Source organism: Oenanthe melanoleuca, chromosome 19 (assembly GCF_029582105.1).
Source record: "Oenanthe melanoleuca isolate GR-GAL-2019-014 chromosome 19, OMel1.0, whole genome shotgun sequence".
Lineage (NCBI taxonomy): Eukaryota > Metazoa > Chordata > Aves > Passeriformes > Muscicapidae > Oenanthe > Oenanthe melanoleuca.
The window spans coordinates 1,413,577-1,439,367 of record NC_079352.1 but is presented as its reverse complement, the minus strand read 5'-3'; the positions used below and the strand labels follow the sequence as shown (position 1 = coordinate 1,439,367).

Genomic DNA, 25,791 nt, shown 5'->3' with positions numbered 1-25,791 from the left:
GTTTGGAAGTTCCTCTGCTGGGTTCATGGAGAAGGATGAGCTGGGATTGCTTCTCCTCCCTCCCCACAGCTCTTTGATTTCAGAATTTTGTGCTAAAGCCCAGACTCCCCATTCCCAGTGATTCCACTCTTCAGACTGGGGGTGGGAAAAAAAACTCCAAATGCTTTTGAGTTTCTAGTTTGTGATTTTCAATGGTGATTTTGGGTTTTGTTCACCAGCAGAGGGGCCACCTAGATGAAGCAATAGTTCAATTTAAACGCAAAATGTCTTATATAATAACAATATAAAGGTAAAAAATTATCTGCAAGGGATCTGTTAGTGTTTCTAAAAAAAATAATTCATGCTTTATTAAATACAGGGGAGACTTCTTAAACTCCTGGACTCTGTGTCTAACTCATTTGTTTGTCTTTTGTGCTATTGCCATGTTTTGTTGCTCTGGTTTGCATTTACATAAGTGGAGGAATGGGTGATTTATTTATTTATTCCAAACTTCTACTTATCTGGGAAAGATAAATACTGCTGTTTGTGCTGCTGGGCTGGGCTGCTGCTTTATTGTTGAATCAATGATTTTAAATGAGGATTTCGCCAAATATGTTTGTTTTGTAGGAAATTTTGAGAGCTTTCTTTCTCTCTCTCTCTTTCTTTCAGTCCTTGTACAGTTTATTCTGTGTTCGTTTAGGCCAGCGTTAGGTTCAGTTTAGGTCAGTTCAAGTTGTAAAGAGGAGAATTTGTCATTTTGTGATGCTCCCATGGCTCCCTTGGGGTTTTGCTGGGTTTGGGGGAGCCCAGGAGCCGTTCCCATGGCCGAGGCCGAGCCCCAGCCCCGCGGAGATTGGAATTCTGCACTGCTCAGAGCGAGCCGGCCGCGGCTGCAGCCCCTAATCCAGCAACAATTGCACAGTCAAAACTCCTTTAGAAAGCATTGTCACGTTGGCTCCTTGTAAGTCCTTGTTTACAAGAGCATTTCCATTGACTCCGGCGGCGTTCCCGGGGAGGGAGGGATGGATGGGTGAATGGATGGAAGGATGAGTGGAGGGATGGAGGGATGGAGGGATGGAGGGATGGAGGGATGGAGGGATCCTGCGCTGCCTGTGCCGTGCAGTGCCCGGCTCCGTGTCCCTCCCCACAGCCTTTGGGAAGTAACTTCTCTCTTCTGGTCTCTCCCGCTGCCATTACCGTGACCCTGGGGCCGTGTCCCAGCCCAGGGGAGCCGGGGGTCGCTGCCTGCCCCCCTGGCCCCTCACCCAGCTGGGATGCTCGGCTGAGGCAGGGCCAGGATGAGGATCTGTGCACAGCCACGTGTCAGAGCTGCTGCAGAGTCAGGAAAAGGGCTCCGGGCACACCCTGTGAGTACTGCCCGTGGGGAAGGGGGTTTCTGCAGGTCGATCAAAGTCTGTAAAATGCCACGAGTTTCCAGCAGCCAAACCTCTGCTTTTGGCCCAAATGCCCCACAATGTCCCCACCGAGGCTCCTCCTTCTTGGATCTGTTTGCTTGGGGATGGAAATGGATTTGGGAACATCTGTATCCCAGGAATAAGGATGTGCTTAAATGATGATTTCTAGACAGTTGATTTGTAATATTTAAATGCCCATACCCAGGTGCTGAGCAATGGGTACAGGGCACAAATTGATAAATAAATATAATTTTAAGATATCAGCAGTGATTGACATACTTTTGCCACCCTGGGAAGTGGCAGATAATTCAGTGTCCTCTCAGGAACAGTCTGGATTTTTATTTTGAATAACTGTGCTTTTAGCTTTGCATGCTCTTACAATATGCAATTGAAGCGTTTGCAATCCCGCTTTCTGTTCCTACCCCTGACAGATAAATTCACATCTACTAAGTTTAAACAATTGATACAAATCCTTCTATGCTGCTGAGCTGGGAACAAGGAATTGTGATGCTGGAAGGTCCTTTGTCTCTGCTGTGCCACATTCCTCATGCCAGCAAAACACCCACGAAGATATAAACAAAATTAGTGGGCCCATTAAAATATATTTTGATGATAATTCTGGGATTTGTTTATTTGTTGATAGTGCTCATGGTGGTTTAGCTACAGAGGGTGGGCTCATGCTTGGAAAGTAGAGTTTGGTGTGGCTGGAGAGTTGTTCACTCATTAAATACAAAATTGTAACACAGGAATTGGAGAGGAAATGTGGCCTTGTGGTGAGGTGACCTCCAAATTTCTAATTCATGTCCCTGGGGTTGCTGGAACCGTGGCTGTGGGGTGTTCTGGGCTTTCAGGGTGTCCCTGCAGGGCTGCTCCTGCTGGCACACGGGATCACAGTTGTTGTTTTCGTTGGCATCTCGTGGTTTTGTGTGGGAGCATCCCTTGGTACCACTGTGGGGACAAGGGGTGGCTGGGGTGTCTTACAGCTTCTGCTCCAGGAGGTCACCAAATTCAGGGACAGCTCTGCCTCCGTGACATTTGGGAACTGTTCACAGCATGGAAACTGTAAGGACTGGGGAGGAATCTGCCCCTGCTCAGGGGCTGCTGGAGGAAATCCCTGAATCTGCTCTCCCAGAGCCCAGGTCTGCAGGGTCCCTGGACAGTGTGAGGATTGGGACACAGCACAGGCTGGAACCTGGGCTGGAAAATCCCCCAGACCCAGAGTGAGAGGAATTCCCAGGGGCTGTGGAGAATTTCTGGGAGTGAAGCCCACGGGAGAGGCTCACCCCCTTCCCTTGTGCCTGTCTGAGTGCTGGCAGGGCTGCTTTGATTGAAAATCAGACATTTTGCTCCTTCTAAAACCAGTTTTTGTCCAGTTTTAAATTGCCTTTGGGTGGCCTTTAAAATTCTTATCTGCTGGAAGCATCTTTGGGCTGTGCATCTCTTCAGACACACTCTGTTCCTTCTATTTTTCAATGTAGAAACCATTAAGGGTTGATAAAATCTTTAAAACAATTGTGTTTTTTGAATGAGGGATGGGTTAGGAATAGCAGAAGTACTCAAGTAAATAAAAGCACAGAAGGAAAATACTGATAAATATTTATAAGGGGAGTTTTTTATGTACATAATCTAAATTTTATGTAATTTGTTTTACTGGATGGGGTTTGCTTGTGTTCTTTTCTTCTTCTCCCCAGTTTCTTTCACTACTTTTTTCTCTGCTTTTCATAATTTGTGTTGCTGGTTTAAAAAGGAAATTTTAACTGAACTAGCATGACTGAAATGATAAAGGTCAGTTTGGAAAAGGACATTTGCTCGCCCAAGCGTTGGCAAGACCAGCCCCAGCTCGTGGCTATTTTTGGCCAGCACGAGGCCCTCTGTATATGGGTCAGATTTTAGTGTTGATGAAGTGACTCAATTAAATTCAGCAGAGGTGACTCCAGGGTGGGTAATTCCCGTGATTCTGGCTGGGGATGCTGTGGGAAGGGGTCCTGCAGCCCCTGTGGGATCCCCAGCTGGCAGTGCCCGAGAGGCTCAGCAATTCCATCCCAGCTCTGCTGAAGGAATGGCTCTAAAAGATGAATTCATGTTAACAGCTGTAAATGCACAGCACAGGAGGATGGTTCAGCCCTTCCCTGCCAAAGCTTCCCTCTCATCCCACAGTTTCCCAAAAGCTGAGGAGCTCCACGGGTACAGCATCAAAGATGCTGAGTGGGAGAAATCAGAGCCCTTTTTACAGCCCAGTACATTCCCCTGTTTATCTGTGTTTAGGGTGTTATTCCCATTTTAGCAAACAGGCATGTGAATGAAACAGTAAAATTAAAAGGGAGAATGGCAAAGAAATTATGTCAGTGAGGTTGATGGAGTTTTGAAACAGGCCAAGGGTTTCTCTGAGCCGACCGTGAGGCATAAAAAGCTTTTCACGAGCATCTTAAATGAAAATGTATCGATGCAGTTTTTGTACAAATATTCCCCTGCTCTATTCTGAGTCCAGGCATGGCAGCATGGTTGGAGGGCATGTGAACCAGAAATTAAAACCCAGCCCCGAGTCTGATTTAATTACCCTGCTAAGTGAAAGGCAGAGGAGAGAGAATAAACAGCGGCCAAGGCGACTCTGGGGGTGAAATATTTTAACAATCCCCGACTTTCACAGGCTGCAGTTGCTGTTTGATGTGGCTTTGGATTGACTGCATCTCCTCCTGAAAAATTGTGAATTAACAGGTCCTGTGGCTGTGGGAGCGAGGTTGGGGTGACCCAGCGGTGTGGGGTGCCCCACACCTGAGAGACTTTTTGTTCTGCAGGGGTGTGAGTGATGGATGTGGCACAGAAGAGGAACAGGAGAGCTCTGCCAGGACCCCTGAGCTTACAGCGTGGGTTGGAATGCATTGCTGGCTTTGGGATTTATATTGAGCAATTGTCCCATTAGTCTCAGTGGGTGAAATCCTGATCTCAGTGGCCTGAGTATCAAAAACGCTGTGACTTCAAGGAGCTTATTTTTTACTCCAAAGGACTAATGCAACTCATTTTTGTATTTTTGTATTTTTTATTAATTCTACTGGGTCTGTTTTATTTAACCATCACTAAAAGCCTCTCTCCCTTCATTAATAGGGCAATTCATTATTTGTGAGGGTAGAGAATATCCCTTTTTCACTCTAAGAGTGCAGAGGTTTGAAAACACGATTATGCAGAGGAGTCTTGGCTCTAGTTCTTTGGTTGTGTGAGAGGTTAGTTGCTCAGGAGTAACTGCAAAGGTGAACACTTGTTCCTGCTACTCGATTTTCCACAGATTTCCTCCTCCCTTTGTTTATGGTGGCTTCTCCGAATAAAATACCGACCAACTCAAAGGGGGGAAAAAAGGAAAACCTAGAAGCAAAACCAGGGAAGATACACTGTGAATGTCTCCTGGTTTATAAGTTTCCTGTTTTTTCAAACCGCGTCTTAGCAAATAAATAAATAAATAAATAAATAAATAAATAAATAAATAAATAAATAAATAAAATCGGTGTTTAATTTCTCATTGCTGGAGCAGGGGCAAACCCCCATCATCGATTATGCAGAGCATTAAAGCCATCCATCCTGCCGTGATAAAATAAATACAAACTACAAAACTGAGTTGGATTTTTTGCTGTTGAGTGTTTTAAGGTTTTGGGGGGGGGTTGCAGTGAAAATGTGCATTTTCAGTAAATACTGCTTTTACATAAATGGAGCTGTGTGATGTCACCAAGGTCCCCAAAGTCAGGCGGGCTGGCGGGAGGGTCACAGCGGGGCTGAGAAGGGGAGGGCGGTGTTTGGGTTTTTCCAGGCGGCTCCCTCTCGGTGCCTGCCAGCTTTCTCCCCGGCTGGAGGCGATGGGAATTCCTGATATTCCTCTGCCCTCTGTAGGAGAAGCGCCCGCATGAGCCGTGCTGCGGGATGGATGCGGCTGCATCCCGGCGATGTTCTCCCAGCACGAACCACCTCCCGCTGCCTTTAGTGGCGTTTAAAGGCACCGCGGGGGCAGCGGGACAAGAAGGGGACGAGCATCACCCTGCTGAGGTTCACAGCCGGCTGCTGGAACCTTCGCAGGGGAAATCCCAGCGCTGATGTGGAGAGCACAAATGCGGAGCCCTCTCAGACCTGCATCTGCAACTCGAGCAGGACAGGCTGAGCTAGAACCAGATTCCGCTGCTGTTCCCCAATCCCAGGGAATTCCTTGAGTTTTGGGGCCATTTAGAAGCACAGAAAGGGGCTGGGAGAGGCTCGGAAGGCAAACCCAGGGAAGCTGTCCCTGCTAATGCTCTCTGCAGGTCACAGCTGCATCACTTAGCTGCTGCTCCTCAGCCAGAGTTTGACCCCAGGAGCCAAAATTCCTGAATTCCCTCTGGCTGGTGTAACTCAGGTGTAGCTCAGGTGTAATTCAGGTGTAAGGATCTGTCTGTGTGCAAGGCCTGACCTGAGAACCCAGCTTTGGGACCTCACTGCTGTGAGAGGGACTCCAGCAGAGGAATATTTAACACAGGACAGGAGAAGAATTAATTCAGTTCTGCACAGCTGGAGAGGCTGAAAAAGCTCGAGGTTGATTTAAAGCAGTAGTTGTCATATTGTGCATTATTAATGGGACTTTGCTGCTGTGCTGCCGTTATCCCGTACGGTGAGACCCCAACTGCCACAAGCACCGGGAATGGCCCGGGACAGACGGGGCTGAGGCGGCGGGCAGGGCCCGGGGCTGGATCCCGGGATTGTTCCCGGCTGGATCCCAGTGTGACCCCGGGTTCATTCCCGGTGTGACCCCGGGTTCATTCCCGGTGAAACCCCGGGTTCATTCCCTGTGTAACACCGGGTTATTTCCCGGTGGACCCCGGATTCATTCCCGGTGAGATCCCAGGTTAATTCCTGGTGGATCCCGGATTCATTCCCCGCTGGGATTTCCTTTCCCGGTGGGATCCGGGTTCATTCCCGGTGATCCCGGCGGGACCGGGCGCTCCCCTCACGAAAGCCCCGCCCCGCCCCCCACGAAGCCCCGCCCCGTCCCCTCACGAAGCCCCGCCCCGTCCCCTCACACAGGCCCCGCCCCGTCCCCTCACACAGGCCCCGCCCCGTTCCCCTCACACAGGCCCCGCCCCGTCCCCTCACACAGGCCCCGCCCCGTCCCCTCACACAGGCCCCGCCCAGTTCCCCTCACGCAGGCCCCGCCCCGTTCCCCTCACGCAGGCCCCGCCCTATTTTGGCCCCGCCCGGCCCCGCTCTCTCCCCCAAGATGGCGGCGCCCTTGGCGCTGCAGCTGCAGGAGTTGCTGGACCCCCGGCCCGCCCCGCGGGACCCCGAGGACGATGCGGAGGAAGGTGCGGGACAACCGGGACAGGGCGGGGTTGGCACCGCGGCGCCGGGGGCGGGAGGGGCCGGCGGGAGCGGCCTGGGCGCTGCCGGAGCGGCCGCACGTGGCGGCGTGAGGGGGATCGGGCTGTGCCGTGCCCCCGGCCCGGGGGGATCTCAGGGTCGGGGCTGTGTCGGGATCGGGGTTATCTCCGCTATCGAGTTCGTCTCGGAGATCGAGCCACCTGTGGGATGTGACCAGGACCGGGTTCTCCGGGGATGGGGGCTCCTCAGGGGTCGGGCCTGGCTTGGCTCAGCCAGGTTCTCTTCTCCAGGTAAGAGCAGCAGGAAACGTCTTAAAAACCACTGAGGTCAGCAGGGGCGTTTTTCTGTTTTAATATTCATAACAATAACCATAATTTCGTTCTAGATTTGGCAGGAGCCTAGGCTGGTTTGGTTTGGAAGGGACCTCAGAGCCCAGCCAGAGCCACCCTGCCATGGCAGGGACACCTCCCTGTCCCAGGCTGCCCAGCCTCATCCGGCCTGGCCCTGCCACTGCCAGGGATCCAGGGGCAGCCCCAGCTGCTCTGGGCACAGCTTCATCTGTGCTGGTGCCAGGACTGAGGATACTGGAGGGATTTGCCTCTGCTCTTGTTCCCCAGCATCCTCTCCTGGCTGGATTGACTCTGCTTAGAGCACATTTTGTTGCTTTGGTTATGAGCAGGAGACGTTCTTTCCCCCTCTGCCTCTAACAAACACTCCAAGTGAGGCATTAACATTTCCAGACACACATTAGGAGCACTCAGTGATTATTTGAGTTGCTCCACTGCCCCAGCAGAGCTAACCCTGTAGTCTGGCACAGGGTGCCTTACAGTGAATGAAAACAGGGAGGGAGGATTTGGGATGTGTTCTCTGGGCTGGGCTGCTCTGCTCTGTGTCCTGGAGAAGATGGGGAAGAAGGAAGGCAATAACCACAATGAATTTTTGTGTTTATGTGGATTGTATGTGTAGCAAGAGGCCAAAGAGCATCTGAATTGGAGTTTTCCTCTTTTAATCTGCAAGCATGAAATGAATGAAGGCATTGCAGCTTTGCAGAGTCCTCCACACGAGGGGCTGAACTTCTCAGAGACCCTCCTGCATCCTTGGGAGGGCTTGGATAGGCTTAGTTTGTGTTCTGCTTCATGCAGGAGCCTTTCCCCTTGCAGGAAATGATCTGTGAGCCTTTCCCATGCTTTCCAAAGTTCCTGTTCCCTGTGCATGCACTGTTGTTACAGAGCATGAGGAGCTTCCCAGGCTCCTTCCAGGCTGGAATTCACTTCAGTTTCTGACACCCCTTCCCTTTTTTTTCTCTCCCACAGCAACAGTTGCTAAAGTGATTGACAGATTTGAGGATGAAACCACGGATGAGATTTTGCCTGTTGGCAATATCAGGAAAAGAGCTTCAGCCTCTCTCCTGGAGGCTGACAAGAGGTACAGTGGAAAAGCCACATCCAGGAAAGCTTTGCAGGAAGAGCTCTGGGGAGATGCTCTGTCTGAAGAAGGATCTGGTAAGAAATCTCTTTTTTTTTCCTCTTTTTGCTGGCAAACCATGATGTCAACACATGACTGAGCAACCTCAGGGCCCTGTCACAGGGCAAGGAGCAGCCACAATTAAGTTTGACATCAAATAGCCCAAACTGAGCTGTTGCTGATGAACTGTTCTGCTAAGTAAATAACTTTTTTCTCTCATTTATTAGCTGAAGATGCATTAGATGACTGGTACAGTGACACTGAAGGCTCAGAAGAGGAAGACAGTGTTGGCACTAAGGCCAGGGAGAAGCCCAGCAGTGCTGGCAGTGAGCAGGAGGATGATTTGGAGGATGGTGAAGAGGAAGAGCAGCCTGAACAGGCCAAGGCACCAGAGTTCAGCTTCCAGAATATCACAGACTTGGAGAAGTTCACAGAGGGGATGGATGATGCAGGGAGCAGTGAAGGGGAGAATGAAGATGAGGAGGAGGACGATGCTGACATGGAAGAAGGAAGTGAGGAGGAGGAGGAATTTGGGAGAGAAAACCACGATGATGGAAAAGAAACCAAAGACAGTGAAGATGATGGGGGAGTGCAGACCTTCTCCAGAGGACAGGAGTGTGCAGAAGTGGAGAAGGGCAAAGCTGTGAGGAACCAGCTAGGTTTGTGCATGTTTGCTGTGTGTTTGCTGGCAGTGTGAAAGCAGCCATGCTGGGAAGCCCCTCAGCCTGGGGAGGTGCTGCTTGTGCATGCTGCAGCAGCCCTGTGTGTGTGTGCAGATGTTCTGCCACATCTGGTGTCACTGCTGCTGTAACAGCTCATGATGGGAAGTGTATTTATCCATCAGCTTAACTGAACCAGTGCTGAGTATCCTCATGGGACCATTGGGTTTGGGAACTTCCTGCACTGCTCCTGCTGTGATCACTTTGTTTCTTTCCCAAATGTAACTCCCAAAATGCCATTTCTTCCTGTCTGAGCTGTTAAACTATTAAACCTCTGGCTGCAGGCTGTCCTTGAAACAGTAAAGCAAAGGGATGGTTTGACCTGTGAGTCACAGAGCTGCAGCTGGGCTTTGCTTTGCCCACAGCTTGTGGCTCCCATTTTGTGCTGCTCAGTGCCTGCCAGGACTGCCCTGAGCAGGAGTGAAGCAGCTCAGAGGAGAGGGCCTGAGCTGTCAGGTCCTTCAGGAGGAACAAGTGCTTTGTCTTGCTAACTGATTCTTTTCTTTCCTTTTTGTTGTGAAGCCCTGTGGGATCAGCTGATGGAAGGGAGGATCAAGATGCAGAAGGTGCTCATGACAGCCAACAGGCTGCCCCAGCCAGACACCTACCCCAGGTTCAGGAAGGAGGGGGGACAGGACTTTGACAACGCTGTGGAGAACTGTAAGAGCCTTTTCATCTTTCTCCTTTGCTCAGACTCTTATAAACAATTCTTTATTGCTGTTCAGTGCAGAGCTGGGATGCTTTGTCCAGACACACCTTGTACCAATTTTGTGCTGGGCCAGTGAATGCCAAGGTTTGTCCAAAGCAGCCCAAAGGAGGCTCTGTGCAGATGAATTCCAGCATGGAGCTGCTTCATCTGTTTATTCCTGAGATCCCTGCTAATGAGGAGCTCTGTAGTAAATTCTCCAATATGAAATCATAACATGCAGGCTGAAGTTGGTGAGTGCAAAGTGCTGGGCTTCAGTGTGGTGTGGGTCTGTTTAGTTTTTATATTTGGACACCTTTTTTCTGGCCTGGAGGTGAATGCATGGGGAGAGAATCTGGGTCATCAGGCATGACCCTGAATCTTGGCCCTGCAGCAAGTTCTGGCTGTGATCCTGTGCCTCAGCCCTGCCCAGGACAGGGCAGTCAGCTTACCTGCAGTTACAGGTGAGCTGCCTTCTGCTCCAGAGTTGGCTCTGCTGCTTTAAATGAAGTGATGAAGGACAAAAAGGCAAACTCCCACCAGTGCTGAGCTGACCTTTCAGTGGAACACACATTATTAATGTCCTTAATGAGATGCATTACAAACTGCCCCAGCTCCATGTTTCATTACAGGTCTAAGATGCAAGATCATTAAAGACCTTTAACAGAAACAATGCTTGACATTTTGGTATTTCCCATAAGCAAAATACACCCAAGCACATGGAGTGTAATGTCCCCAGTGCTGCAGAGGCTGATCCCTCAGTTGTGCAGAGCTCTGAGGGAAACTCCACTGCCCAGAACTGCTGAATGATCCCCTGCCCACCTTCTCCTCATCATCTGGGCTGGGGAGTTGTGGGGCTTCACTCTGCTGTTCCTCAGAGCTTGGGTTTGTGTTCTGTGCTCTTCTGAAGGCAGAACATAAAGCTGGGGTGACCTGGGCAGTGTTAGCAGAGATCTCAGGCTGGCAGATGGGAAATACTGAATTGAGGAACATTCTGCTGCTACTCTTGTACATGATGAGCTTCAGCCTTGGGCAGGGTTTGGGATCATCATGGCCTGGACTGGATGATGCTCTCCTTGCAGGGAACCCTCAGCACTCCTGTCCAAACCCACCAAATAAATCTGGCACGTTTTCATCATCCTCCTTGAGCAGGAAGGAATGATTTGGTGTTCAGTTGCACAAAAGACTTGGTGCCAAAATCCCAGACTGGGGGAAGCCTGCAGGGTGCTGGAGTCAGGAGGTTCCCAGTGCTCTCACAACTCCTGCACAAGAATTTCCAGTAATTCTTCCCAAATCTTTCCATTTCTCATGAAATTTCTGCTCTGTGCTCAGAGGAAGATTGAATTTTTTTAATTGGAAAATGTCCTTTGTGTGTTTTCCTCTTGGGTATCTCCTACTCAGGACAACCCTGTTGTGGTGCTGGAATTCCCAAAGGCTGGGAGTGTAATTGTGTTAAAGAGTAGACAGCAATTCTCCATCCATTTGCAATTTTAAAGCCAGTGGGTGAAAATGGCAAGGTCATGCTCATTTTCCAGGTTTTGAGACCAGAGGTTACAAAACCTAAAGTGTTTAATTTATTATTTTTGAAATCTTTTATGATTTTTTTTTTTTTTTTTTTTTAATGTTACAACGTGCTTTGGACAACCTTAGATTCCTGAGATCTCAGGTTCTGGTAGATGATTTACTGCAAAATTGCTTATAAATTGAAGTAGAAAATGTTTTGCAGACCTGGCAGCTTTCAGGCTTCACACCCATTTGTCACCCAGCATTTCCCTTTGTGTATAGAACAAGAATTAATTAGGCTGCACTGCAGGAAAAGTTTATGGCCATAATTTATATAGGATGAATTTCTGTTTAAAGAGACAGCATTGCTTTGTTTGTGCTGTCTTACTTTTTATTTCCTTTTTTTTTTTTATTTAAATCTTTAATTATATTCCAGATTTTTTTACATACAAATAGGAGACCAAAGTGTGATGGTGGAGCTCATGTTTATTGCTGTTTTGCACCCACTGAGGATGTCTGGATGGTTTTTAGTGCTGAGATCAGAGTGGCTGAGCTCTGAAAGCAGCACAGACATCCAGGGTTTTATTCCCTGCTCACACAAACCTCCCAGCTCACAATTGCAGGCTGCTGCTGCCTGCACTGGGCACTTTCCCCAGCACAGATTTATATTCCCCTGCCCTGCATCTTCCAGCCTGGTCCAGGCCTTGAGATGTTGCCTCTGTTTGGGGTCTTGCACGTTCAATTAATGTTTTTCATAATCAATGCGAGTCAGAATTTGCAATCTGCTCCTGATTTGCACATTAAAGAGACCCATTAATTAAAAATTCCAATCCCTGGCATGTTCCCTCAGGATCCCTGCATTATTTACATAGAAAAGGAGTGCAAGGTGCAAGTTTCTGTGCTGTGCCTGCACAGATTGCAGGCCTGCCACTCAGATTGCTCTCTGCTTGGAGCTTGCAAGGGGATCTCCTGAAATTGTCTCCAAAAATCACCTCAAGGGCAAGGAAAAGCCAAAGTAGAGGTGGGATAAACATTGGTGGAGCCACATCCAGTGTGAGGAATTAAACAGTTCCAGGCTTTGGGGCTTGTTGTGTTAAATCTTTGATAGAGTGACAGAAAAACTCACAAATAATTGAGGAACAAGGAGGTAACAAGGGCTTTAAGGAATTAAATCTCTTCATCCTCAAAGGCCCTCAGCTTCTCACTACAGGCCTGTGGCTTTTTCTTTCTGTTTCTAGTTAAAAATACTAAACTGGGAACATTTCAGTGACTAATACTTTTCAAAAAGAGCTGGGAATTGCAGCTTTTAAACAGCTGATTGTGGTATTTTCACTTCAGAGTTGGTGAGATGAGTTAAGAATGTACAGAAACCCAGGTGAGGGAGTTTTTTTGCCAGAAACTGATGGCAATTACAGGACTTTAAAAACTATGCTTTCCTTTTGCAAGAGTTCAGGAGGTCCCTGAAATGTAAACTGCTCACTGCATTTTTGTGGGTTTTTAGGGTTTTTTTGACTCCATCTATCAGTGGATTAAGAGAAAATACCAGAATCCCAAATTTCTATTGCTCAGCATAAGTTGCAGATAATTTCAAGAAATGGAGGAAATAGTGGGTTTGGTAAAAGCAGATATGCAGGGTTTGTGGGGATGGAATTGCTCAGTGGAGGAACAAAAATGGGGACAACAAATAATTAACTTATTTACACTTTGGAGAGCTGTGGTGAAGTTTCACCAGGGTTTGTGATCAGTTATAAAGTAAGCCTGAATAAAGTGAATCAGATCAAAAATGACAAATTCTTGGCTTGGGATTGAACAGCACATTTAGATCTCTCTTAGTGCTTCTCACTGAATATCTTCATTTTTTTTCTGGATTGGTTCTGCAATATTTTGGCATTTGAGAGAGGGAAAGATTCTGTTTAGTCTCTGGTTATTGTATGAGTGTGTGCTCAGTGTCTTTTTAATGAGGATTTTTGTTGGGCTGTCTTAATCCCAGTCTCTAAAATAATATTTTTACATTCTCCACAATATCCAGATAGGTCCTGTTGAAGACACTGATTAAGCAGGGACTAATTTTGGATAAAATCCAGTCTGCTGTAGGTGCCAGAGAAGCTGTTCCAGTTCCTGGGAGAGAGGATGTGCCTGGCCCTGCCCCTCACCTGGATAGGGAACAACTCTGAAATGGGATTTACTGGCACAGGTTTGGGATTTTTAAGGGAAGCCTGCAGGACTCAGCAGCCAAGAGCTCCCTGGTAATTTTGTTCTCACCTTTATTCCTGGATCCCTTTTAGAGCTCCAGGATATCCACACCTCCATCTGGAGATGTGAATGCATTAATGCAGAGCAGGGTGAGTGTCCCAGGGAGGGGGAGGAACCAAGGCACAGGCAGATTACACAGTTTCCAGAGGCATAGAGCAGTTACAGGATTAATTGGTGCTAGGCAAGATCATGGACTTAAATATATTCTTGCTTTGAAGATTTTACTGGGAGCCTGCACAAATGTGTGACAGCAGAACTGGGTTTCAAGCCTGAGTGTAAATTATTGTGATCAGATCTAGCCCACTTAAAACTGGTAGTTCATTTTAATTGAATTGTATTAGTCTGGACACTTTATGAATACAAAAAGCATCAGCCCTGTCAGTTCCTGCAGGGTTGGATGTGATTTAAATGGATGTGGATGCAGGTGTCCCCAAATTTCACCTCTCCTCTCTGATCTCATGGAGAATCTGTTCAGCTCTTTTGGGACTGAGCCAAAGCCTGTTGACATTAATGAAGACTCTTCTCTCAGCTGAAAGAAATGAATGAATCAGATCCTTTTTTTTTCTAAATTCTGTGCAATATGCCATGGAGAGCTTTTGGTGAGGAGTGGGCTCAGTGAGGATGAACAACCCCTGAGCCATCCTGGGGGTTCTGTGTGTGCCAGTGAGAGGGGAGAGCCATGGAGGGAGAGGCTCAAACAAAACCCTGGGCTCAGTTTTGGAGCTCTGTTGTTCTGTGTGAATGTGAAGTGGGGTTGTGAAGCCCCTGATGTTTTGGGCAGGTGCAGAATTTGGACTGTGGGAGGTACCAGGAAGGTATTTTGTGGTTTGTCTTTACTGTCCGTGATTTGTTCAGGAATTCTGTGTGGGAAGGAGTGGAGAAATGCAGAACCTTTTTTTAACATGCAATTTTGGGCCATTTTCAGAGAAAAAACTCTTGCCTTCCCTCACAGAGTGCCAAGGCTTTTAGCTTGTGGTTATTCAGTATTTTTGAGCAGAACTGTTGTCTCCTTCTCATGTATGGGTGTGGTAAAATGATTTTATAGCTGCTCTCCATATCCATGTGTGTAGTTCAGTGGTGATATCTGAGGTTTATTTGAAATCTGCCTTAAATTTTAGTGCAGGAAGTGCTGGGACAGTCCCTGGCTGAACTCCAGCCCAGGGGATTACACCACACTCAGACAGCTTTGCCTACACCTGAGTTTCTCAAGATTAATAGCTAATTAAACTGAATTTAGCTAAATATTTGTGCATGGTAGTCTGTGTACTGCACAAACAAGATGCAGAGAAACAAAGGCTTTAAAAGTGTCCAGACAAGTGTGCAAATGTCAGCTAACTGGGATTAATTGGCAGCTGGGTACCTTGAGATGGAAACTCGGGGTTTGTCTTGATAAATGTAATTAATGGCCTGGTATTATGTGGGGAGGTCAGTCTGGATGGGCTAGTGTTCCTTTCTGGCCTTAATATCCAGATATAACTATGAAATTTCACATTTCCTCTTCCCTTCTCCTCCTTGCTCATGTATTTGGGAACTCCAGGCTGGCAGAGCAGGAATGTGTGCTGTCAGCTTCTTTGCATCTCCAGTAATGGAAAGCATCAGTTTTTATAAATCTCATTTTTTGCCAGCCCCATCCCCTCCCTGGTTTGGGCTGATATCAAAAGATGATGGTTGAGGCAAACCAGCAGAGCATGAACTTCATGGAAGTGTTTCTCTTTCTCTCCTCAGCTTTCCCCCTCCCCCAGTCCCCTCTAATAAACCCCTGAATACCCAGCCTTTATTCTCTTGTTGAATCCAGTTATTTTCTTTACTTTTAGCAAACTCATCTGTGTCTGATCCTGTTGTCCTCCCTGTCAGATGCAGTAATATTGGAGTGAAAGGGCTAAATTGAGGCTGTTCTGGAACTCTTTGGGAGTCAGCTGAAGCACTGCTGTGGGAGGGGGCTGCAGCCCTGGCTCCTTTGTGCCCAGGGAAGACAATTTTCCCTCTGCAAAGGCTCTTGCATCATTTGCATTCCAATGGAACCAGCAAACTGGGCTGGGTGTGGAGCAGAGCTTTGCTGTCAGCAGCAAACTCAGCCCTTTTCCTGCTGGCATTTGGTAAAATTCCCCAAACTCACTCTTCTGGGAAGGATGAAAGGAGTGTTGCTCCCATCATTTCCTAAATTTGGACAGATTTCCCAGTGCTTTGTGCTGAAGTCTGTGAGGAATGGGAACCACACCACCTGTAAAAATCCCCTTTAACCTATCACTGAGTCTGGGCTGGCTCCTGGAGCTCCTGTCTGAGCCTCACCAACAGAATTGTTGGTTTGGGACCCTCATCCTGCCAGCCCCACCTTGTTCCTGCTGAGCTTCCTTCCACACTGAGAATTAAATCCAAGTTCTGTCCACAGCCCATGGCTGGGATGTGACACCTGGAGGAATTCCCCTGCTTTTCCTGCAAGCTCCAGAGGTAACCCTGGCAGCCTTCAGCACGACGATCCGCTGGAGCTGCGGCGTAATTCTTTGTTGGAGAAGTTAGAGGCCTAAAATGTTAAGGCTTATTGTTATTCTGAGTTGATAATCTCTGCCTTGCTTTAATAATTTTTCCTCATGCCTGGATAGCCTGCGAGTTGCACAATAATCACTCACACAGCTTTGTAATCAATGCCCAAAGTAATAGGATTCCGCTGGCCAACGGCAATTAATAAATTTGTGTCTTTTTTAAAACACTAGCAAGTCGGGCCTGAAATACGACTGACTGGCTTTCCTCATTTGCATATTTATTGCAGTGGAAAAATTCTTGCCGAATGATTGATGTTGAGCCTGCCTCTTGAATTCCAAACAGCACATTATTATGAAATGAAAAATGCCGGCCATACAGTTGATTAAAGTTGAAGACAGTGGAATCGGTGTTTTTTAAGATTGTGGGAGAATTAAAGGCATATTTTAATAGATGTTGACAAGAAGTGAACTAACAAAAGCAAAGCAAAGGATTTGCTTGAAAAGATTTAATCAAACGTGTTTGGTGGGGGATTAATTGCTGGGGATGAGGAGTGCAAGTGGCTGCTGCTGGATGGGAGTGGGGAGCATTGTTCCCAGGCCAGCTCTTCAAGGGCCATTTTGACCTGGAGTTTAACTCCTGTCCCACAGCCTTTGGAGGGAGGGAACATTCCCCCTCTGCACCAGAGCTGGGATAAACCTGTGTGCCAGGTGGAGATGCTTCTGCTTGTGTGCAGCTATTAAATCTGGCTTGGGTTCCTCTCCTCCTTTTGGCTTGTGTGTTAGGGACATGGGGGCTCCATGGGGGCTCTCTGTGGAGGCAGGGGAATGTTCCCCTTTTGTCTGCATGCCCTCATCCCATGCCAGCTTTGCTCCAGCTTTTCTGTGTGAGCACTTCCCCAGCCTGTGGAGGTGCAGGGAGAACAGAAAGCATTGTGTGCCTGTGATGTTCCAGTGATGCCAGAACCTCAGATTTAATTGAGGGGAAAAAGTCCTTAATTTCCAGGGCTGGCACAGGCTCTGGAGTGGAGCTGTGTGCTGGGCAGGTGATGGTTCCTGCTGGAACATCCCAGGAAGGATTTTCCATGGATTCAGTGTCCCTGCATGTGGCTGCTTGGGAGGGTGAAGTGAGACCCCATCTTTAGAGGTGATGGACAGGAGTGCAGGGCTGTTACTGGGTGGGAATGCTGGGCCTGGAGCCCCCCTGGCAGCCCAGCCCCATGGGATCCATGGCAGCTCTGGGATCAGTCCCTGCAGCCAGCTCCCCCCACTCAGGTTTGTCCACTGGCACTGACAGAATTGATTTGTGTGGTTTGAGAGCAGCAGGATGGGTTTCATCTCTGGTGGGTCTCCTGACACTTTGATCCATGGCAGTGCTATCCCTGAATGGAGCTAAACACTCCAGGGCTACTTCCAGCCTGGCTGGAGGGCTGGATAGAGTGAGGACAGGAGGAGTGCTGAGAGAAAGGCACACTTTGATTTACTGGTGCTGGCTCCCAGCCTTCTGGGTGGATTGATCTGCTGCCTGCTGCAGCTGGAACAACTTTTTCCCTCCTGGACACAGAATGAAGGGGCTTCTTAAAAGTGACTCTTCCAAGGTGATGTCTCACCACTGACTCCGAGTCTCATCTGAGCTGGAAGTTGTAGTCCAACCATGTTTGTTGTGTTCTTGTTTCAGACAAGGGGCAGCATTACAAAAATCCTGCTGGGGTAGGAGGGTCAGTCAGTGTCCAGCCTCCTTTCAAAATGACCCAGTCTGCATCCATGGAACAGTTTTGGTTTGTGCTGCCTTCATTCTCAGATGGGGCCAGACTCTGGCCCAAAGCAGGCACTGTAAAGGCTGACAAGGGCTTCAGAGGGAAGAGGAGATGGAGAGGAGGCTGGGAAGAAAACAGCCCCTTCTGGAATGAAATGTGAGATGGACAGGGCAGGGCTAGGAGGGAGGGGAGCAGAGGAGGGTGACACTTGGCTGCTGAAGTTGGGTTTACAGCACAGGGAAGCAGCCAGCAGTAGAAGTGAGAATGCCAAGCAGTAATGCTGTTAAATACACAAGGACTGAGAACAGGGAAATCTCCCAGCTGGAAGAGGCTCCTGGTGAAGCCACTGCCTGCAATAATGAGCCCTCCCACCTGGTTAGACACAGGGTCATTGTCTCCCTGCCCTCTCCAGCCCCTTCTCTCCACATAAAATTGCTCCCCAGCCCCACTTCTGCTGGGGGCTGGATCTCAGAGCCTGGGGCAGCTTGAGCCTGGCTTTATTTCCTTCCTGCTGAACGTGGCCCTGCTATAGCCCAGAAGGGCTGGAGTGCTACTCCAGGTGTAATTGCCAGGATCAAAGCTGCCTGGGGTGCACTAGCACTGCTGCTGGAGGAGAGGCAGCAGGGAGAAAATCAACACTTTGGGAAGCTCTGGGGACGTTTGGCTGTGTTGCAGGCAGCAGGAAGGATTTTGCTGGTGTAAGCTCTGCACTCAGGCAAGGGTGGGGGCACTTGGCTCCTGCAAGTGATGCTTTAGCTGCAGACATCTACAACAAATGCATTTTTTTTGGCTTTTGTCTGTTTGTCTGGTGGAATTGTTTTGATGCTCACACACGTCTGATTTACAAGTGCAGCAAACCTAATCCGTTAATAGGTTTATAGAGAGCAGTTGTCAGAGTGTATCTACAATGAGCCATGGGCTCAGGGAGGCTGAGTCCAACAGCTGATCTGCAACAAAAATCTTAAAGCATCTTCTCCTTGACATTGCTGTTACTGAGGTCAGGCCATAATTTATCTGGAGGTGGTGACAGCTGAGCAATATCACAGTGGGAACACGTGGAGATTGAGTCCTCTGAGTGTCTGGGCTGATTTCTGCCTCTGTCTGCCTGAGGAAGATTTGCTGTTCACTCTACCCATGATCTCTGTGTCCCCCACTGAAAAGCAGAAATGAAGAAAAAAATGGAGTGGGGAAAGGTTCTCCCTGTTCTTTTTGTGCCACATGCAGAGGGAGGTTGGGGAGTTGAGCAGAGCAGCCCCAGGCAGAGGGGAGGCTCTGGGGAAGGTCCCAGCTCCTGCTCTCCACACAAACCCACCTGCTCTGCCAGCCAGAGTGCAGGTCAGGTTTTTGGGTAGGGGTGTGCCAGGTGTTTCACCTGGGAGAGCTGACCCTGGGCTGGGTGTGCAGAGGGACAGTTTGTGTAGGCCTGGGCAGACACTTGTTCTCTATCAGAGAGTTCTGCAGGGAGGCTTGTTGGTTGCCACAGAAGAACTGGTTCTGAGGAGCAGATGTGCAGTTAACCTGTCCCACAGTCAGCTGGAGCTGTGTGTCCTTGGAAAAGCCACAGCCACTGGAACAGGCACTGCATGGATACAGGAAACCTGTCAGCTGCAAAAATCTTTGGATACACAGCACCACATCTGCCTTCAGGGTTTGTGTGTGTCAACACCCTGAAAAAGAAAAAAATCACCCAAGAAAAATCACATTCACACTGATCACAACTGATCAATTTACAGCCCATCTTTTCAATCAACCCCATCTTTTCTTCCCTTTCTCTCTTCCTGAGGATCTCTGGGCCTGCAGTTCTGCTTTTCTGATCAGAATCTTCTCATTAAACTCGCCAGGTCATGGTTTAAAGTTTCCCCCATAGATCAGATCTTGTCACTTGTGTCTCTTGCTCTGCAGGTTGTAAAGCCCTGGAGGCTTTGCTGAAAGTGCTGGTGGAGCTGCAGGATGAGCTGCTTTATCAGTACCCAGGCACGAGGCATCTGGTGGATGGAAAGCAAGCAAAAACTGAGAGGTAAATGCACAAAGAGAGAAGATCTTTCTGAACCCTTTGTCTCCAGCAAACAGGACAAAGCCCAGCCCTCCTGAAGCACCCTCACCCTGCTGCTCTCTCAGCTGCTGTGTCTGGGTGACAGACACTCTGTTATTTGAATTCTTTCTGCCTTGTGGGAAGTCTGGTTTGTAGTATTTCTGATAGTGGAGGAGGGACTAAACCACGGGGCTTTTAATAAAATTATCAGTGTGGTGTGGGCTGGTGGTGGAGGGGCCACCAAGGACTCAGACATTGCCTGAGGGAGGCACAGGGTGTTCATCCTGAGTGGTTTTGTTCCAGTGAGGATGAAATCCCGAGCAGCAGTGATGAGGAGCCAGTGGAGAAGGCTCAGGAGAAGAGGAGGAGCCTCCCCAAGAGGAAGCTGAAGTTTGAGGAGTACCCTGAGTTCATAGCCAAGCGCTACAGGGACTTCAGGACCTACAGGAACAGCACCATGCAGAAGTGGCACGACAGGACAAAGCTGGCAACTGGCAAAATGGGGAAGGCAAGGCCTGCTTTGTGTGTGCTGACATGGCTCTCATGGAGCAGGGGTCTGGGGAGCAAGTTCAGACTGAAAAAGGGGAAATGTGGGTGGGATACATGGAGTAAATTCTTCCCTGGGAGTGTGGGGAGGCCCTGGCACAGGGTGCTCAGAGCAGCTGTGCCTGCCCCATCCCTGCAAGTGTCCAAGAACAGGTTGGATGGGGCTTGGAGCAGCCTGGGATGGTGTGAGGTGTCTCTCGGTAGTTCCTGTGTTCTCTCAACCAGACAAACTCCAGCAGCAAATAATCTCCAGGAAAATTGTGCTGCTGCAGGAGCTGTTTGTGAGGGCCCTCTGAGTCTCTCCTCCATGAAGTGTAGGCTTTAATACAGTGGGTAATCATTCCAGCCAGAGATCCAGGCTCTCCTCACATCTCTGAGCTGGTATTCATCATCAGGAAGTTAATCTGAACCAGAACAACAAAGGCATCAACGTGCCTGGGGTCGGGCAGGGAGAAACAAATAAGAAATGCTCTCAGCAATCCCCCAGCCCCTTTTCCTGGAGGGCTGAGGAGAGGCTGTGTGTGCTGAGTGTGACACTGCTTGGTGCCTGCAGGGGTTTGGAGCCCTGGAGCGCTCGGTGCTGGCGCAGATGGAGCACGTGCTGCTGGACAGGGAGCGGCTGCTGCGGCGCACACAGACCCGGCGCTCGCTCTACTCTGTGCTGGGCAAGGAGCAGCAGCCCGGGGCTGAGCCTGGGGCACAGGTAAGGGGGGTTCATTCTCTCACTCGTCCTGCCTGGCAACAGGTAAACTCTCTAATTCATCCTGCCTGGCACACAGGTAAACTCTCTGACTCATCCTGCCTGGCACACAGGTAAGGAGGGGTTAATTCTCTGATTCATCCTGCCTGGCACACAGGTAAATTCTCTAATTCATCCTGCCTGGCACACAGGTAAGGAGGGGTTCATCCTGCCTGGCACACAGGTAAGGAGGGGTTAATTTTCTGATTCATCCTGCCTGGCACACAGGTAAGGAGGGGTTAATTCTCTGATTCATCCTGCCTGGCACACAGGTAAATTCTCTAATTCATCCTGCCTGGCACACAGGTAAGGAGGGGTTAATTCTCTAATTCATCCTGCCTGACACCCAGGTAAGGAGGGGTTAATCTTCTGATTCATCCTGCCTGGCACACAGGTAAGGAGGGGTTAATTCTGTGATTCATCCTGGGGAGGTGCACAGAGATCGGGTTTAGAGGGTGCTGCACTTTTTTGGGGAGGTGGATGTGTCTGGATGTTGGTTCCTGCAGAGTAACAGTTAAATAAAAACATCTAAATTCCAGTTTTGTCATTATCTCCTGTCCCAGTTCCTGACAGGGGAAAGCAAGGTTTTGTGCCCCTCCTGTACCACTCACTAAATCTGATTTTTGCAGCAAAACTTGGTTTTCACTCTGCAGTTCAGAGTCTTTAACCCAGAAAGTCTCTTTTAAAATCATACTGCATATAACCTACAGAATATGTTAGTAGTAGGCCCTTTATTAATTTCGTATTTAAGAATGAATAAATACTCAATTCTGAGAGATCAGGTAGAATTACTGGACTTGCAAGATGTATTTTTGCCATTACATTAAAAATATCTGTAGTACTTTGCCAGAAAGACTTTGCACAGGCCTATTTATTTCCCAGTAAAGGCATCATAAATCTATTTGGCATTGGCAGCATTTCTGCCTTGCCTTTATTCCTGGTCTTTAAAAGCTGGTTATGTTGGGATTTTTTCCCCATTCCTTCATATCAAGTGTGTTTACAAGCTGCTGCACGTGCTGTCTCTGGAGTTAGGGACAGAAATGTGCAGTTATGAGCTCTCAGTATTTCCTTGATGCTTCCAGGAAGTCCTGCCTCCCTCAGATTCCAACAGGCACCTGAAGGACATTGATGAGGAGATCTTTGATGATGATGACTTTTATCACCAGGTAGGTGATGGTTGGAATTATGGCTCCAGTTGGGTTTTAACACTTACAGAGAAAATGCAGTTGGTTCCCTGCTCCACATTTCTCTTTAGCTGTAAAACTCAGTTACCTGTTTTAGCACCCAAAATCTCTGCAGTTCCCTCAGGGCACTCTGCTGTCAGTTTTTGCTCTGTGGGTGTGAACTTGGTGCTGGTGCTTGAGTGTGTCAGGGCTGCAGGAGCTGTGCCTGTTGTTCTCCTGGGGAACACCAGAGGAAAAGCTCTGGTTCTTCTCTGTTCTCTGTGGGCAGAGCCCCCTTAGGAAAAACAGTCCCAGGAGATCCTCAGGAGCACTGGAAGTTGTTTTTGTCTCTGCCTAAATCGTCTCATTTACCTGCTGAATGGGAGAGCTCCTGGGCTGCTCCAGCACTTCTCTTGGAATTGGGCCAGCTTGGATCCAGGCCAGCTATTCCTTTTATTTGCAAAATTCTTCGAAGCAAGGAATCTGCACCCAGTGCACGGAAACACTGTGCTTGTAGTTTATTTAATGAAGACAGTGCCAGCTTTGTGAAAACTGGAACTGTCACATATTGAGGAGCATGTCACTGGGAGTCCATCCCCAGTGTGTGAAAAGCTCTGCCTGCTTTGATGATCCACAGAGCCTGAACTTCAGGACTAAACAAATACCATTGTATCACTGGGAAGACAGATTGTTCTTAATCTGAATAGTTCTATTAGAGTGGCCAGGAAGGTGCTAGGGGAGTGGGAGAGAGCAGCTGCCATGTGAGGATGCCAAATGGTGGTGGGAGAGGACCTGTCCTGCTGGCAGCAGGGATTGGAGGGGCCAGATCTGTTGAATTTGGGGTCCAAGTGGTGCAGAAGCTCAGCTTTGGGGGCCAATTGGACCCTAAGAACACAGAAGTGAAGTTGGTATAACAAACTCATGGAGTGAGAAACAGCTGAGATTGACACACCAAGGACCTGTGCAGAGGAGGTGCTTCTTCTGAAATGTTAAATTTTTTCAAAGAAAGCAGCAGTGGATGAGTGTCCCCATCTTTCCCTCTAATAACTGTAAGTCTGTTAAATCATGATTGCAGAAATATGAGCAAGCCCAGCTTAGCTTCTCCCCTCACTGGTTAATTGGGGTGCTGGGGTTAATCTAAATTAAAACTTAAACTAATAGAGGTCATTGAGGGAAGAGAATCACCTGAGTAAAACAAATGGGTCTGCCAGGCACAACTGTATCTTGGCCATTTCCCAAGAGGGAAGTGGCAGCAAATTGGAGCAGTTTGAGGCTGGGGCAGAGGTGAAGGATGGGTGCCAGGGGCCCCTCTGCAAGGCAGAGCTCCAGATTGCCTTCCCTGCTGCTCCAGCTGCAGGGGCAGCACCAGCCAGCAACATCTGGCAGCACAGCCAGGCATGGGTGCCACTTTGGGAACCCCATGGACTGGAAATATGGTGCTGAGGCTTTAATCACTTCCCAGCCCTTGGCAGCTTCTCCCGGCCTCGTACATCACACACAGACATCTGCTGAGCCCACGGGCAGCTGCACATCCATTTTCCTCTCTTGCTGGGCTTTTTCTGATCTCTGTCCCTCCTCCTCTCCCTCCCTTCCACCCTTCCATCCCCAAAATGTTTCCTGGCAGAGAGGATCCGTGCAGCTCCCCAGTGTTTGTGGCCCTGGTTCGTGTCCCCTGCTCAGTGGGGTTTGGCACAGGTTGGAGCTGAGGCCAGCTCAGGGATAAGCTGAGGAAAATGGCTCTGTGTTTTCTGTGTTTTCTGTGTTTCCTGTCACCTCCCAGTTAAATTGGATTCATAAAGTGCTTTCCTTTATTTGTCAGGGCACAGAGCTGGAGCTGAGCATTGCATTGAGAGCAGGAGAGCGCACACAATGGAGCTGCCAGGGCCCTGAGAGGCTCTGCTTTCCCTGGGTCACAACTGAGCAGGGCCTTTGTGTGTGTGTGTGATTGCATGTGGGCATGGAAATGAAACCTGGGAGGGAGCTGCTCCTCTGGAGTGATCAGCACCACAGGCTGAGGGTGCTCACAGCCTCTGACCCCTGTGCATAACACTGATTGCAGCACCTGCCTCTCCTTCCCTTTGGAATTACATCCAGCCTTGCCTTGGGATCATGTGCACTCCTTTAATAACATTTTATACTTATTAGTTTGATTGCTGCTTAAAAGGTAAACATTCAGATAAAGAAAAGCAGCTTCCTCTGTGTGTCAGTGTGAAATTAGGCAAGTAAAAAATGAACCATTTTGATGATTTGATGAATGTGCACAAGTTGGTGACAACAGAACAAGTAGTTATACTGCTTTATTATAGATTATAATAAAAAGCTCTTTAATTAATCTGTTTTTCTTCTGGAAAAACAATTTTCTTGTCCAGGTCTTAATATTCAGTAGAATTCAGCAGGTGGGTCTGGTGGAGTTTTGTGATGATTCAGGATTTAACTCTCTTCTGCCTGTTCATCCCACTTTGCCTTTTCTCCTATTCTTGTTTTATAAGCAGTTACAATTTTTATTGGAATGACCCATATTGGATGGTGATGGAAAGCTGAGCTGAATAATGCAGTGAAATATTTTTATTTGGGTGGGAATAGTTAAAGTGCTTCAGAAGGCAGCAGTGAGAGGCTGGAGCCCATTTCCTGTTCCTTTAAATTCTCCTCCATAGGTGGTTTTTAGGGAAAAAAAAGGCTTTTTATTTTTAGAAGTCATATTTACATAGAATTCATTACAGCTGATATTGCAGCATTAAGACTTAAAATTCCAGCCTGCTACCAGGGAGCTGCTGCTCTGACATGCTACAGTGGAGATTTTATTGTTAGGTTGAAATACTCCTCTGGTAAAGGAGAGAGTGGAAATTGGTTTATTTCCAACAGGAATTAGGTTAGTGTTCATATGCTAAGTGTTCCACTGGTAGCAGCTCTTCCCAGAACAAATGTTCATCACTGCTGGCAGCAGGTATGCCTAAGGAGAATTGGGAATATCCATAATCCCTTTTTTCCTCTGCTCTCCTGCTCCCTCCTCCCCTGTGACAGCAGTCCTGGCACCAGAGAGGAGCCAGAGTGGAGGGGGAACATCCAAGGAAACTCCAAAACCTCCCAGGAGGGTTTCTCCTCCCCCCATTTGGGATTTACCCCAAGGTCAGCATCCTTCAGCCCCACTGTGGGACTCTGGGAAACTTCACTGCTGGGCTGAATTTGCCCTGCTGTCCCCAGCAGCTTCCTGGGCCCACAGTGCCCCAGGAATGTGATAATGCCATGAACAGGGAGTTACCAATGCAGAGAACCATTAAAAGTCAATAATGGTGAAGAATAGAGAAGCCTGGCTTGGTGACAAGCTGGTTTACCTTAATTAAAGCAGTGAGTGATTAATATGGACAGCTGATCTGGTGGCTTTAATGAGATGCATTTAGAGTTTTGTGTGAATAAGAGATGTCTCGAGCCATCCCACAGGTTAATGGCAATACAATACTCTTATCACAGGCATGTATCTTTCAAATGGCTGGGTAGATGGTTAATAACACATTTTAAAGCTTGATTTGGAGCTTCTCCTAATGGGTTCTTCGAAAATAGGCAAATCTGTGCATCTTACACAAACCTGGATTTGAATAAAACAGGTTTTAAAAAGAGACTGTCCAGTGATTTCAGCTTGCATTTTATTAAATATAAAAATCAAGTTTTTGAAAAGCATTTCAAGGGGGCTCAAAATAATGTTTGAGCTGCAAACTTGAATTATCTCTGGT

The 25,791-nt window shown here is 48.2% G+C and overlaps 1 protein-coding gene across 1 annotated transcript in view; it reads left to right on the top strand.

The window, feature by feature from the left end:
• The first annotated feature begins 6,032 nt into the window (after window positions 1-6,032).
• The window catches only part of AATF (apoptosis antagonizing transcription factor), a 36,004-nt gene continuing 16,245 nt past the window's right edge, over window positions 6,033-25,791 (top strand). The window contains exons 1-8 of the mRNA XM_056506985.1: window positions 6,033-6,709; window positions 8,039-8,227; window positions 8,417-8,848; window positions 9,431-9,568; window positions 19,486-19,600; window positions 19,919-20,123; window positions 20,715-20,864; window positions 21,983-22,066. Of these exons, the coding sequence (XP_056362960.1) occupies window positions 6,625-6,709; window positions 8,039-8,227; window positions 8,417-8,848; window positions 9,431-9,568; window positions 19,486-19,600; window positions 19,919-20,123; window positions 20,715-20,864; window positions 21,983-22,066 (1,398 nt within the window). The 5' untranslated portion in view covers window positions 6,033-6,624. The remainder of the gene's footprint in view (window positions 6,710-8,038; window positions 8,228-8,416; window positions 8,849-9,430; window positions 9,569-19,485; window positions 19,601-19,918; window positions 20,124-20,714; window positions 20,865-21,982; window positions 22,067-25,791) is intronic.